Source organism: Micropterus dolomieu, linkage group LG22 (assembly GCF_021292245.1).
Source record: "Micropterus dolomieu isolate WLL.071019.BEF.003 ecotype Adirondacks linkage group LG22, ASM2129224v1, whole genome shotgun sequence".
Classification (NCBI taxonomy): Eukaryota; Metazoa; Chordata; class Actinopteri; order Centrarchiformes; family Centrarchidae; genus Micropterus; species Micropterus dolomieu.
The window spans coordinates 6,780,245-6,795,418 of NC_060171.1; the positions used below are offsets into that span (position 1 = coordinate 6,780,245).

Sequence of the window (15,174 nt, forward strand, 5' to 3'; positions counted from 1 at the left end):
TTCCTGATCAGCCTTGTGGCATGTGTACACTCTCTTAAGGAGAGTCTGGGCTGCCTGCTCATAATCGTCAACTGTGATCTGGAAAGATCATAGAAAAGTTTTAGCTTTTAGTTTTGCATTTTACTTCTCCAAGAAATCATTTAAAAAAAACAGTCTGTCTTTATGTGCTCTTGAATTGTATTAATTCATAGAAACTACATTTATGGAACACGACTAAATTCATGCTCTTTCCAGTATGGCTGTCAGGCGTTGCCATGTTGCTGACGTAAGGCGACAGCTGGCAGCCATACTGGAGGTCCTCAGCTTTTGAGCAAGACTGGCTCTTAACAGCAGATTGCTTTTCAACAACCACACAATTTGCAGTCAGTTATTTTGAATTGAGATTCATTTATGTGTTTTTCTAGAGTCAAACCTGTTATTTAACTTGATTGACAGTTTTATCATTCCTGTTTTTGGGTATTGTTCTGCATTTGTACAGAGAATAAACCCTTTAAAATTGGGTTAAAACAGCCTTTCCTCTCATACCCTTAGACTAAACTTTTTATTTCTCTAAAAGTTGTAAGAATATAAAAATCTCTTCCCCTTTTGTTTTTTGGGGTGTGAAATTACCATTGCAGCCTCACTGGATCTCTACAATGGCTGTTCTCTTTTGTCCAATTGTTGCATGTGAATTTCTATATGTAAAGCCATTTTTTTTAAATGATTGATGTGGTGGAGCTTTAATCATGTTTACCCCTGCACAGTAATCTCCACTGATGGTTACTCTCTGGAATTCTGGAAAGCTCTCTGGGAGACTGGGCTCAGGTGATGTTGGGGGGAGTACTGGGGAAACCACAGACAGGGGCCAGTCACAGCTGGCAGGTGAGTTCAGCGATAACGACTGTGAACGCTTCAACATGAAACTCTTCTTCCTAGTGACACAAGAGAGGACAAGTATTACCCTCCTAACAAACCAATGCTTACATCTGCCTAATGTCCACTTTGTTGTTGCTTGGAGGTTTAAGATGAAAATGCTGTGCAGATAGAGGCATATTTGATCGATTTCCTACTTTTTAGCAGTCTCCTGAGAATGCTCCTCAGCCAGCTCCTTTCTCAGTGCCCGCTGCTTGTCCTCATGCAGACCGATGGGACAGTCCTCGGGCACGGTGAACAGTGCCATAACATTCTTGTTGTCTTCCTCTTTCAGGGCAGAGGCGTACACCTTCTCTGCCAACCGACGTACCTTCTCATCCACCTCATTTATTGACAATCGTGGGAAAAGCCGTGGCGTTTCTGAGGAAGTTGAGAAAGATTTGGGTTAAAGTAAATGGGGTTTTTTTTGGTTTGCCAAGAAAGGTTGGGTTAGAAATGTTTAATATAAATTATAATTTGCAATGATGGTAATGACTAGTTCTGGGTACAGAGCTTCATTTAATGTAGGACTGCAGTGAATGCTGGGTTATGTCAAATGACAATTATGATCAAGTCTTTTCCTTATAGTTAATAGTTTTAATGTTAGGTGGTGAATTCAGTGGAAAGGAGAACTTTCTTTCACTGGTGCTGGCCAAAGATTCATTTACAGAAGTTACATGCATGCTCTATTGTGACAGATTGTCTCATTAGCAGTACTTACTGAAGTAGTTTTACGTTATGTTTGTGTACTTACCACTGAGATTACAGTTTCAAATTACATGGCTTTAGAATCGGAGTAACTTGCTAGCATGTTGTATTTCATCTCTATAAGTGTGATGAAATATGGCAGAGGAGAAACAACATTATCTTAGCTGTAGGCTGTAAACAAACATGAAACCAGCAAATGGGAATTTGAGGCAGGGGGTTAAGGAATGGACTTGGCATGTTTTTCTTAAATCACACCAGTAAACATGTCTTGAGTGGCTGACTTGTGTTTCAGTGCTGGCAACGTGTTTTGCCAACGTGTGGGGAAGATCACAGTAAATCAGTGTGTCCTTGACTGACAGTATCACCTCTCAATCCCAAGGGAACCAACGGTCACATTCTCTGAGATTACACAGCACTGGGAATGGTATGCAACACAGAAAACATTTAAATATATCTTGCTTCCACAGTTTATTTGGCGGCTGGTGGATTACTCGGTTTGTTTGTGAAACAGTGCAACGGTTTTCAAATCAATCTAGTTGCATTGAATCCAATAGCATGACATTATCATGCCATTTAGTGCTATAAAAGGTATGCGTTATTTATCTGTATTGATGACTGCATGATTTGTAGATTTTTAGTTGACAGTTGATTGCCTTTTGAGTTTGATTGTGTTGTCATGCTTTTCATTGTTGCTGCATGTTGCAAGTCAGTCAAAATTATTTTTCTGTACAACTCAATTTATGTGTAAGTGTTTTTGCATAAACTCTAAACCAGATCAACTTTGGAACAGTTAAGTAAACATTCCCAGACTGACAAACTGATAGATATCCTGATAATTCACATTATTCAGATTTCCCTAGTTATTTCTGTAAATGGAAAAGGAATGTAGGACCCATTGTTGTTAGAACTGTGGTTATTAGCATACCATCATTTTTGTTCCCTAGACCTTTTGGTTGGAAAACTGAAATGTTTATTTGTACAGACCTAGTTCTCATATACCCATGGCATGAACTAGGGTCCTATTTTGAAGCTTGAGACCCTGTGATTTCATATTTTCATTAGACTAGATGAAGGACAGCAGAGGTGTTTTTAAATAGCTTTGCTTGCTTGCTTAATCCCCCAAAACCACTGTTGCTATCCAACATACCATTAAGTAGATGTTTGGCTATTCTTATCATCACTGTTAATATTAATGTTGCAGCCAGTTTAGGTCACTTGAGCAGTTCCAGCAACAGTCCCTGTGGAGGTATTTGAATCAACAAACAAAAGACAGGATGTGCAGAACCACCGTATCAAAATGCAGAAGTCTCTGCTGCAGACTTGCCATCCTAAGTGGTTTACATGCTACTCTATCCAGCTGACCAAACTTTGAGTTTATCTTGGCGCCTACACTGATGACCCCATTAACATTTGCCCTCACGTTGACAACTTTCTGCCTGCTCTTTGGCTAGCACATTTCGGAAGCCATCATTCCTGATCAGCCTTGTGGCATGTGTACACTCTCCGTACTGGAACAGCTGCGTAGCCTCTAGGATGACCTTGACCTACATCCCCCATTATAGAAACCTGACCTACACAAAGCAGTCTGCGTATGTTGGGAGGGTCTTTTAACATATGTAATAAATTTTAATGATGCCGTTTGTTTTTTGGAATAATAGACATTGGTTGTAACCTGTCACAGGGTTTCTTACATCTATTAAAATGTTTAAAAGTATATACACCCCTTTGTTTCAGCTGTCAGTTTTATATCAGAATTTTCAGAATCAGAAAGTCAATCGCCCATCAAATCTTACCACCTCAGGCCGTAGACATTGAATGAACCTCTTAACTGGCAAATGTCATCACGCTGCATCTCAATGTCACTACGCAGCTCTGTAATCAGTAGAGCACTCGGTCTCTTACCTTCTGCTGTGATTTTGGCCATGTTTGGCTCTTTCAGTCTCTGTTGAGTCAAGTATTTCAGCTTTCTCGTTGCTGCTTCTGTCTCTTCTGGATTCCCTAGCTCTTAGCTTGTGGCTCCACTGTTTTGCGTGCCACTTCCTGCCGGTTCTGTGAGAACACTATAAAGTGTTGCTGAAACCTCTTGACACTGTCAAGACTGCTGTCAGGTCTGGTCTGTATCTACAATGAGACTTTGACTGTGTCAGGCTTTGCTCTGCTGTTTAGGTGGTCCAGTGCCTGGATGTATAATGCAGCTGCTAGTTGTTGCTGTCTTGAGTGACCCTCTCTTTCTCTATTTTAGGCTTTTGAGTGTGTCATGGTTACAGGGGCTGCTAATCCAAGCTGGTATGTCACAACTGGCTGCAAACATGTGAGCGGCTATCTGAGATGGGCCAATAAGGAGGGAATGAAATATTATGGCTGTAAGGTAATATTAAAGGGTAATTTCAACTGGACCTTATTTCCCCATGTTTGTCTTTGGCTACGTTCAGACTGCAGGCTAAAGTCACCCAAATCCGATTTTTTGCTCATATGTGACTCAGATCTGATCTTTTTATTATTTCAGAAGCTAAAAGTAGAATTCTGTTCCCTCTGTCTATCCTTTCAAGTTTATAACTACAGTTTTTAGTTTTGCTGCATAAATGTCCTAGATTATTTGCTGTGACATTACTGCACCAATGGAAACATTTAATGAACACTCGTACATCAACACAATAAAGAAATCACCTGGAAAGTTAAAAGGACAGGTAAAGGTGGGATAAATCTGAGAATATAATTAGTTGTGTTGGGGGCCATAGGATGATTTGTGCGTACATGATTATTCAGATATTGTCAGAGCCGATCCAAGCATCACACCAATGTAGCTCCTATAGTCGTGACAAAACAGTGCAATAGCGGCTGATGTCAAATTACTACACTGTATTATCAAGAGCATCCTCTAAATTCAGCACTAACCTGGTGTATTTTATGCTGTCATATAGTGGCCATTGGTCATTATTCTGCACATGTAATTTGCACACTGTTCCTCTCCGTCACTAGGGGGTGCTGCAGCACCCTCCGCACCCCCCTTCCCGCCCTTGCTTGAGTTTGTCCGATAGGGCGCTCCAGACGTGACCATATTTGGACGGCATTGTGTGAAGCTAGTTAGCTTGCTTAGCTAGGTTAGACAAATTAAAAACCAAATATGTCTAAATATGTTTGATTCCACTGAAAAGTAGTAGAGAACTTGTAAGAGTCAGAGGTAAAATTCATGTAATGTCACACACTACTGATAAAGCCTCTTGGATAAGAGTCAAAATGTGTTTGAGTATCTTCAACCAAATCCATTTACCCTTGATTTTAACCCACTTTGGAAAACTGTATGGAGAATTCACAGACTTCTCACAACTAGTGGAACCGGTTTGTGTGGTTGGCGCAAAACCATCTGGCTTTTGATATAGTTCTGCTTTGAAATATGCATTGGGTTAGTGTAGACATTTTCCATGTTGTTGCCTGAAATATATAACTCTTTAATACAGTTTGTTTCAGACTGCAATACATAAAACTGGAACAGCATTTTGCCTTTAATATTTTGTTGAAAAAGTCACTAACTCTTCATAACAAGTTGCCAACTGATGACTCATTTTCCTACTTTGTAATTGCGAGAATAGGACATTGAAGCAAGAATGTAAAGTACTGTGCAGTTTAGTCTAGCACCAATGACAGCTGGATTTGTTTGTCACATGGATTTATCAACACTGTCAACAGATGCTTGGTGAACTGTGGCACAATACTGTGGTTTTAATAAGTGGAAGTAAGAGTTCTGCTTGTGTTACTTCAGCGAGACCATTTTAAGTTATGTTGTTCTGTATGTATGTATAGGTGGCTGTGTAGTTTTATGTTTTTACCAAACATTAAGTATTTACTCACCTTTCCCAAAGGAGGGTGTAGACTGCTGCTTAGAAAGGGGTGTGTCCCTTCGCTTCATCTTGATCTGTATTGACCCAAGAGAAACAAAGCTTTAATTAACAATGGACTAATCCATAGTTCAGTGGTGAAGCAGAGGAGAATTCTGAGTGAGCTGTAGTGTTTCAAGTCGTGTTATAAAAATTGTTTTATTTTTTGGCTACATGTGATGGCCACAGCCATGGCCTCACAACCAGTTGAAGAGCGGTAACCTCATGCACTGAGTTTATGCGGTTTTCTTTAGGATTAGTTTATATACCTTCATACACGTTAGACATTTGTTGCAAATATTTATTTTGTTACAAATAACTTACAGGACACTTAGTTCATTTCACATTATACTTTATTTAGTTGACTATACAGAAGCATCTTTTTGGGAGCGTGCACCATTAGTTACTTTTGGATTGTCATTTTGTTTGTAAAATTTTGTTTCTGAGTTTACCAGTGTTGGATGCCACACCTAGGAGAGATCCAGGAAGTCTGCTGGCTTAAAGGGTTGGCGCTTGGAGCAGGAGCAGCTTTATAGGAGAGGTGGCCTAATTGGACACTACCACTGCTTGTTATGTCCGGGGAGGTGGCTTTATTCTCTCTTTAGATATCTTGGGGTTTAGATTTATATTATATTTGAGTATTTTGAGTTAAGGTTAAGTAAAAATACATTTCTTTTGGAATAAGTTTTTAGGTAGGTTTTGTTGTTGTTTGTAGTTATGTAGTAGTGCTGTTGTTGTTAGTCTTCCCCTGTGTGTCAAAATTGGTCTGATCAGCCAATATATAAGTCTCTTTTGTTTCTTATGTAGTAGGTCAGTTGTATTTTTGAGTCTCTTATGTTCAGAGCTTTAGTTACTGTTTGTTTATTTGACCTCTTTTGTAGGCCCAAAACTTTACCTTTATTTTGTTGTAATGATTTTTTGTAAATAAAAACCCTTACTTTTGAATTTCCGTCTTGACTCCTCATGCCTAACTGCCTGGACCCTCACACTACAACTATGAGGTTCTCTGATTCTGTTGCAGCATGTGCAACATTACGTTAAATAGTAGTAGATAAATATCAAACTTAGAATATTGACAGAAAACCACAGTATCATATTTTAGCTTCTCAGGAAGTACACCTGAGGGTAGTGCATGTTTTTTTTTTTTTTTTTATTCATTCCAATGGGAGCGCCGCATTTTTACTAGCTGGTGAAAATGCCAGGAGTGTGACGAGGCGCTGAGCGTCTTTTCTGCACTGGGCGCTGAGTTCTGAGCGTTTTTTTTTTTTTCCGGTCGCCGAGAGTTGAAAAATGTTCAACTTTGGGAAAAATGCTGCGCTCGTCACTGTCACTTTTTACCCAGCTGTCCAATCACAGTGCAGGAGGAGGCGGGACAAACACCACACCGAGCACATCCACATTTTTTGTGAAGTCTGTCCGAGAGTACATGCACATAAGACGACCGCTGCCCCCCCTGCACATGCTCGCCCGATGACATCATCCATCCTGAAGTTTCCTTGTAGACATTGTCCGATGGTAATTTTGTTGACATCGCCCAACCCTAGTGGTGAGTTATTAACCTGTAACAAATGCAACTTTCATCCATAAAGTTATAACTGTGTACTGTCTCTACATCACAGTAACAACTTTATGTCCATTGACAGCCCGGAGGGTAGCTAGTGTTTGGAAGGGAGCGGAGAGGTGTGTGCTGCAGCTCAGTGTTTTTCCACCGGTGTTTTTGAGGGCGTGTCAGTGGACTTCAAACAAGCTGTGTCCAGGCAGTTCAGAGCAGTGTTTTCTGTGGGAGAAGGGGCTGGACTTTTCATTTTGCAAAACTATTACATGCACAAAGTCCTCACGACACACACAAGGCTCTCAGTAAGTCAAAATCAGCAGCAGACATACATGTTCTACACTGCATTACAGTGTTTTTACCCATCATGTATCCTTATATTCAGTTTGAAAATTTTGATTCATATTGGAACTGGTTTTTAGAATTATTTCTATGTAATGAGAGAAATCCGTGTTTTGTTTTGTTTTTTTAACTGACAGAATACAATTTAGAGCAAAACAATTTTAATTTCTCTTCTCTCAAGAAAAGTCTTTATTTTGTTTTTGCATTGGAAATGAAAAATTCTTTGTGTTGGGTCATGTTAAAAAAAATGTTTTTTTAAGTTGGGATATATAGGACCAAAACTCTAAGCAATGCGCATCAATGCTACAGGTTTTGCCTTTTAATCGCCATTGTTTTAAATGGATTACTGGAACACATTACAAGACAGACTGGAAAACTGGGTGGGACTTTCTGGTACAGTACTAAACTGGTTTGAATCCTACTTAAAGGAATACTTTGTGTCTAGGTAATCACACAGCTGAGCTAACAAAAAGGATGCTACATGCTTTCACTGGCTCAGAATATGAAAAACAACAAAATATGTCACCATAATTATGCAGATGACACATAGACTGACTATGATCCCATACAAGTGCTGAGTAACTGTATTGAACAAATCCACAATTGGATGTTCCAGAATTTTCTTCAATTAAACGAAGATAAAACTAAAGTCATTGTTTTTGGTACCAAGAAAGAATGGTTAAAAGTCAGCGCTCGGTTTCAATCAGTAATGTTAAAGACCACAACCCAAGACAGAAGTGTGTAGTCATGGACTCAGACCTGAATTTTAGCAGTCACATTAAGACAATAACAAAGTCAGCCTACTATCACCTGAAGAATTTATCAAGAATTAAAGTACTTATGTCTCAGCAGGCACTGGAAAAACTTGTCCATGCATTTATCTGTAGTAGTCTCAACTACTGTAACGGTGTCTTTACAGGTCTCCCTAAAAAATCGATCAAACAGCTGCTGCTCGAGTCCTCACTAAGACCAAAAAAAGTGGATCACATCACTCCAGTTCTGAGGTCTTTACACTGGCTTCCTGTCTGTCAAAGAATTGATTTAAAAATACTGCCGTTGGTTAATAAACATAGACTATATATAAAGCACTCAATGGTTTAGGACCAAAATACATTGCTGATTTTATGCAATGTTATGAACCATCCAGACCTCTCAGGTCGCCTGGGATAGGTCTGCTTTCTGTCCCCTGAGTCAAAACTAAACATTGAGAAGCAGCATTCAGCTTTTATGCCACTAATATCTGGAACAAACTCCCAGAAAACTGCAGGTCTGTTCTTTTAAATCAAGAATGAAGACTTGTTTTTTACCACTGCCTTTAAGTGAATCAAATTAAAGGCTGTAGATTGATAACTTATACTGCATTGTAACCTTTACTGTCCTGTTTTATCCTGTTTTTACTTTCTAATGAACCAATGCTTTTTTTAATTCCCTGATGCTTTTATGCTTTATGTAAAGCACTTTGAATTGCCTTTTTGATCAAATGTGCTATACAAATAAACTTGCCTTGCCTCGCCTTAAACTAAATAAAAGAGCTGGCCTGGGAAGAACAAGTTTTATAGACGCGTAGCAGGAAGTAAGGCGTGTTTTTTTTCCCCTGTTGAATAACCAACGTACAACTTGGTTGACCTACATATAAAATAGAAGCCTTGCATTTAATTGTTTCACAGAAATGCATGTAATGCCCATGTATCTTGTGTTTTCCCAAAGTGCTGTCTCAATCCTCATACAGCCTTTGGAGCCCTTGTGCTTGTGATGATCATTCAGGCAACAGTGAAAGTTTGAGGGTTCAGTTCTTTGGCTGGACATCAAGACATAAATAACATTTTACCCCTGCCCATAATTGTGACTAAACCGTGTTTGATGTTGGTTGTCTGATTAATAAAAAAGTGTGCAACTGAGCTGATATGTGACTTGTAAGAGTAAGAAAGTAGAAAGCCAGTCAGTTGATTGAGACAGTTTCACTTTAAATACTGAAGGTTTTGGAATTTCCTGTTTAATTTGTTCCCCCGTTTTTAGGCAACACACCCCCTTCTACCTCTTGACCGGGTTGCTGCACCCCCAAACCCACTCTCTCTAGATTTGCTTTTATATATATGTATACAGGGGTGGAAATTTTTGGCTCACCTGCCAATGGTACTGGTAGATAAAAAAATAAATAAATAAATAAATCCACGGGCCAAAATAATAACTTGCCTTTTTATGTCCGGTAAACATTTCTTTCAGTACTGTTTATTGAGATTATAAGGTATTCTGTCGAATCCAAACTTAAAAAAAGACACCAGATTGAAATCAGTGTTGCTGAAATGAGGTTGAAAAATATGTTTCTTTTTGTAAGGGGGGAGATATGTAAGCTGCTTTGTTGAGTAGAGGCTTTTATTTTGAAGTGGAAAAAGAAACGGAAGTTGGGGTGCTGTTCCGGGGTAACAATGTGCGAGAGACGAAGAGAAAATAAAGATGTCCCGTCTTGGTTCAGACAACGGAACCTCCGTGTTGTTATTTTGGTAACCACATAAAAAGTATAGGCAAATTAATAACCGCTCGGTTACAATAACAATATAACAAATGTTTAATTTACAAGTGTTTGATTTAATTAATTTGAAATAATTAATAATAATTACTTTTAAATTGAAATTAACTTAATCATAATTGTTTTGAATGTTTTACCTCATATTTGTTAGGTGATCCCAGTGTTTACCACAGAATGACAGTGTAACTGTGGCACCAGTTATAAACAATGTGCTAACCTTGACAATGCAGCTGTATTCTAACGTTAACTTCGCTCTTCTTATTAGCTAGGCTCCTTACGTGCTTGCTAATAACTTTTTTTAAGCTGGGCGTCTGACAGCGTTGTGTTGGACAGATTTGTGCAGTGGTGTTCATGAGGGGGAGAGAGGGAGGGATGAGCGAGAGGATGTGCTGCGTGAATGCAATCAAATACCATTTTAAATAGGCCTAGTAAAAAAATTAATAATTCGAAAATCAATATGTGGCGGTCAGTGTTGATATTGTGGCAGGCCGCCAGAATTAAATGAACGTATGGGTAGTGTTGTAGTACTCAAGACTGGTCTTAAGACCACATATTGATGGTCTTGGTCTCGTCTTGGACTCGACCGCATTTGTACTCAGTCTTGGATATTGAGTAAGACCATAACTTTAGGACTATCAGTAGATTTCTTTTGCATTGTCTGATTTGTTAACATCCTAACTTTGATTGGAAGTAAAACATATTGCTTCAAATGCAACCAATAACCCTAATTAATGACTTTCACCCCTTCCTGCAATGCTTATGTTGATTTCAGCTCTTAGTGTTTGTATGTGGGTTTTTTAATGGGAATGTAGATCTTTCAGATGAATTTGTGAAGTACCTATGATCTCGTTCCACATTTTATTGTGTGCCATACAATGCAGGGAACTGGTCTTGGTCTTGACTTGGTCGCCTTACTTCGGTCTTGGTCTCGACTGCTCTCAGTCTCAAACTCTGGTCTTGGTCTTGACTTGGTCTCAGTTTGGGCGGTCTTGACTACAACACTACGTATGGGAAACACTGGATCCACTGTTTGACATTAAGGGTTTGTTATGACAATAAAAATAGTTTAAAACCACAATTAACCATCTGGTTTCTTCAACTTTTACTCAGGAGCAAAAATCTGCCTTATAATAACATTTATCATAAGAATAATCGATGTTGAATCATGTGAAATGTTTTATCGTAACATCAATAACATTTTCAGCCATATTGCCCAGCACCTATATTTTCCACTTCAAGCACTGATTATAGGTGGTGGCAGAAAATGTTACCAGAATGCAGGAAATGAACTGTTTAATGCTCTAAATTTTCTGGGGGAGGACCCCCCGACCCCCCTTCATATATTTCCACATTGAACGTTTTATCAAACCAGTGTACAATTATCTTCTTGTCTTTTTCTTGTGACTCCAGAATTGTGTTTCTTTATGTTTCGTGAGCTATGTGTATGTCAGAACCCTAATCTGAGTCCCTATGTCCCCGTCAGTTTTCAACACAAAGTTACAGTCTTGCCGAACACATTTCAGGCACAGAAAAATGTCTTGCTTTAAGCCCTGTAAACAACAACTAGTGAATACACACAGTAATCCATGTGTTACACGATTTTAGATCCCTTGGTACAGCGGAGACCAATTTAAGGGCGACACACAACAAAAAACATTGCTGATCTGCTGTTAGCTACGGTCAAAAAGATATTAAATGGCGATTTTGTACCGAATACGTTTACCCGCCAATGTGATGGGTAGCCTTCCGACATTTAGACGCCAAACGGAAAAACCGCATTTGGGGCTTGGTGGTTGTATTTTTACTTATTTGCTTTGATTGGTTACACGTCGCAATTAATAGCCTATCAACACTGTGCTCTAGTGAGCAGCAGAGCTGTGTGTTGAAAAGAAGGCAGCCAATATTGCTGAAGGTGCAATAAACATCAAAATCTTAAGATCTGTTTCTATGATGACAAGCAGCGCATTGACCGTGTTATACCAGCATGAACAGGGTGCGAACTACTGGGGAGCTTAGGTCCCTTTAATAAGACATTAGCTCCTCTAATAGCATGATTTGTGATATTTTAGGGGGTCTCTAAAATATTGACTGCCTGCTTTATTGACATTAATTTCTATATTTCTCTCTCATTATGGATCCGCCCCAATCCCTCTCTGGTGCCGACGCACTGTGAACGGTTCATGATCATTCTGGATGAATATTATGCATGATCCATGCACTACTGCAGCTGGGAGCTCTCCGTAGCGCCACTCAACTTTCAATTCTTCCCTCTCACGTAAAAAAAGAAAGGTCAGGTTGCAAACACAGCCACAGCTGTTGTGTGAAGCGTAATTGTAGCAAAATGGCTACAGATGATGATGATTATGATTATTATTATTATAATAAGACAAAAAGCTCCATGCTCTCTGCTATTAATGATTCAGCAGTAAGAATCACAGTCTGTTCCCCGCATAATAACGTTTTTAGTTTTAAATTAAATTTAAAAAAGTAAGTTTTCATTTCAAGTTTTTATTTCATGAAAAATTCAACAAAAAATAACTGTTGTAGTGATTACACTACTACATCAGCATTACATTTTTTCTGTCTCACCCCCCCTAGAGGCAGCACTCACCCCCAGGGGTGTACGCACCAAACTTCGGGAACCGCTGGTTTAGAAGGTTTTCTAGTGGGCAATAACTGATGCTTTAATGTCGCAGCAGCGCAGCTATCTCCTTATGAGATCTGCATGTCTTCACATGAGTCATTTCCAATCCCAGGATGTCTCTCACATCATGGAATGTAAACATGAAGAAAGCAGTCATGATGCAATAGACCAGTTCATTGGATGACTTCTCCACCTAGTAGGGCAGCAGTAATTTCTTTGTGTTGAGGCTTAAAGCATTTGTGGGGAAAACTGCACAGCAGGTCCTGGCCTGATAATTCAATGCACTGGGGCCATAATTTAGCTTGCCATATTAAAGTTTGGTCAAGTGTACTTGTTTGTGATAACAGCTGGTACTGTGTATTATCATCAGTTGAATTGTTCAGCTGAGTGCATGGCTATTTGTTGTCAGTATTTTATCTGAAATAAGTGACATTGCAGCTGCAAGATGCTTCCTTATTTAGTTTATTTGGTTCTAATGTGGCACGCAAAGGATGACTGTGCATATTCAGAATGTGTGAAAGTGTGTTATCACAAAGATAACAGAAGGGACTGTAGTTCTTTTAAGCTTTTATTATTATTACAAATTTATTAGGCTAATTCAAAAAAATTGAGGTAACCTTTTTTTCTGATTTTTTTTATTTTACCATATCTTAACTGTTTCCCAAACTGTAATAAAATTGTTTAGTTGTCTGAACTAAAGTAAATGTATCTGTCTCTCCTGTACCTGGCTTGTCTTTGGACTATGCGGAAAAAAGAGCACAAGAATAGGCCTGCAAAATATGAGTGGAATGTACTGTACAAACTGCACAGAAACGGAGTCTGAGAAATAAAAGCTCACTATATTTTTGGTGTGAGGCTGCAGTGTTGACCAAAGTACAACTGTAACTGTTTTTCTTTGAAATATTCTAATGATTCTATTCTGATACCTCCTAGATGCTTTCTGATCTGGTAAACAAATACTACTACTTAGAAATGTGCATCTTTAGAATGCTTAATCTGTATTAACCTCCAAAGCAGAATACAGCGACGGTACTTTAGTCACCAGATACCACATAGGTAGGGCCAAGTGCTAGACAGAACTAGGGATGGGGATCGAGATACAAAATTTCTCAAAACCCCGAAAATCAATAAGGTTCGAGCTTATCGATACTGCTATCGAGACTTATGATGTAACGTTATGTCTCGAGCGTCAAAACTAATTTAATGTGAAACGCAATGGACAAGAAAACCATCAGGCTGCAGTCTCTGCCTGCTCCCTGTCGGCTCCTACACACACACAGCGGCAGCAGCAGAGCGAGAGGCTGCGCCGTCGCGCTGGAATAACGTTACGTTAGGTGCTCCAAACTACTGTAACGTTAGTTGATGACAGCTACACTTGTTACTGTAAGTACGTGCAATAAAACCTTCGCAAGTAATACTTTATCAATACACCTGTCTGTAAGGTAACGTTAAACATGTAGAAATGGTTAATTAAATCATCTCTGTCCTCAGTATCTCATCCTGTATGTTTTATACTAACACAGCTAACGCTCGCTTGGCATTAGCCAAATGTTAAAAACAAGCTAAATAGAAAGCTGTCTGTCTGGAGCACAGACTGGTCTGTCGTCTTAAAAACTCAGCTGCTGGCTGAGACAAACCAGCCGCTCCTCCTTCTACCTGGTAACCTTACCTGCAGCCAGGAGAGACGAGGAGGGACTGATGCAGACTGATGTTCTTTCTAAACGTCACTCACTACTTGTGATGTCAGATAAAGTTATTGAGTTACTTTGCTGTTGTCTAGAAACAACATTTAGCTGTATTTAAAATATTAAATTAAAAACAACCAGGCAGTTAATATGTACACTTGTATATATGTTTATTTATCGCAAGTGATATGTCATCTTAATATATAATGTTATGGCACATTGAATATTTTCCTCATACCGTGCAGGCCTACCTCATGCCAGTTAGGTCTGGTCTTACCAAATAACCATCACTAAATAATAGTAAAGTATCGATAGTGATATTGATAAAAAAAATCGGATTGTTAAGCAGTCTCAAAAAGGGTATCGATATCAATAAAAATTAATGATCCCTATCCCTAGACAGGACCAATTACAGCACCGAATATGTGCTAATAACACATTTCTGTAACATCTTGCATCAGTCAGTATGAAGGCTTTATGAAGGTTTCATAAAAACTATTGGAAATGGAGCTCAAGTGTCAGTATGCTGTCGTCTGTTGTTTGCCGGTCCTGTTTGTTTGTGTGCCATCATTAGTCATCGTCGCTCAGTTCAAAATGAGCTCTGAGCTCCCCTGCCCCCCACCCCACCCCCGCGCAGACAGCACCAGAGCAAGAGAAATCCTGTCTAGCCCAGTGCCGATGCAGAGTGATGTCATCCACATAAACACACACACATTCAGTCACACAAAGAAAATGTGCACTCACGAGGTGCCGTGGGACATCTACTCCTGCAAACACTCTCGCGTGTGTTTGCAGGTGTGTGTGTGTGTGTGTGTGTGTGTGAACATGTGCAGCCAGGCCATCATACATATAAACAGTAGTATGCCCCCCGATCTCACTCTTTCTCTTGCTCTCTTGCTCTCTCTCTCTCTCTCTCTCTCTCTCTCTCTCTCTGTCTTTTGGTCTCTCAT

The 15,174-nt window shown here is 39.4% G+C and overlaps 2 protein-coding genes across 7 annotated transcripts in view; one reads left to right on the top strand and one right to left on the bottom strand.

The window, feature by feature from the left end:
- Positions 1 to 15,174, top strand: part of LOC123961144 (copine-8-like) — a 133,368-nt gene that overhangs the window by 83,409 nt on the left and 34,785 nt on the right. The window lies entirely within an intron of this gene.
- ampd3b (adenosine monophosphate deaminase 3b) overlaps positions 1 to 15,174 on the bottom strand; it is a 282,246-nt gene that overhangs the window by 12,931 nt on the left and 254,141 nt on the right. The window contains exons 1-4 of one of the 4 annotated variants that reach the window (XM_046036263.1): positions 14,209 to 14,266; positions 5,449 to 5,512; positions 1,050 to 1,272; positions 734 to 911 (exon numbers count right to left, since the gene is read on the bottom strand). In XM_046036263.1, coding sequence (XP_045892219.1) covers positions 734 to 911; positions 1,050 to 1,272; positions 5,449 to 5,506 — 459 coding nt within the window. In that variant the 5' untranslated portion in view covers positions 5,507 to 5,512; positions 14,209 to 14,266. Of the gene's footprint in view, positions 1 to 733; positions 912 to 1,049; positions 1,273 to 3,501; positions 3,756 to 5,448; positions 5,513 to 5,926; positions 5,947 to 14,208; positions 14,267 to 15,174 lie in introns of those variants that run through there. The other 3 variants (XM_046036264.1, XM_046036262.1, XM_046036265.1) reach the window with 3 other exon arrangements.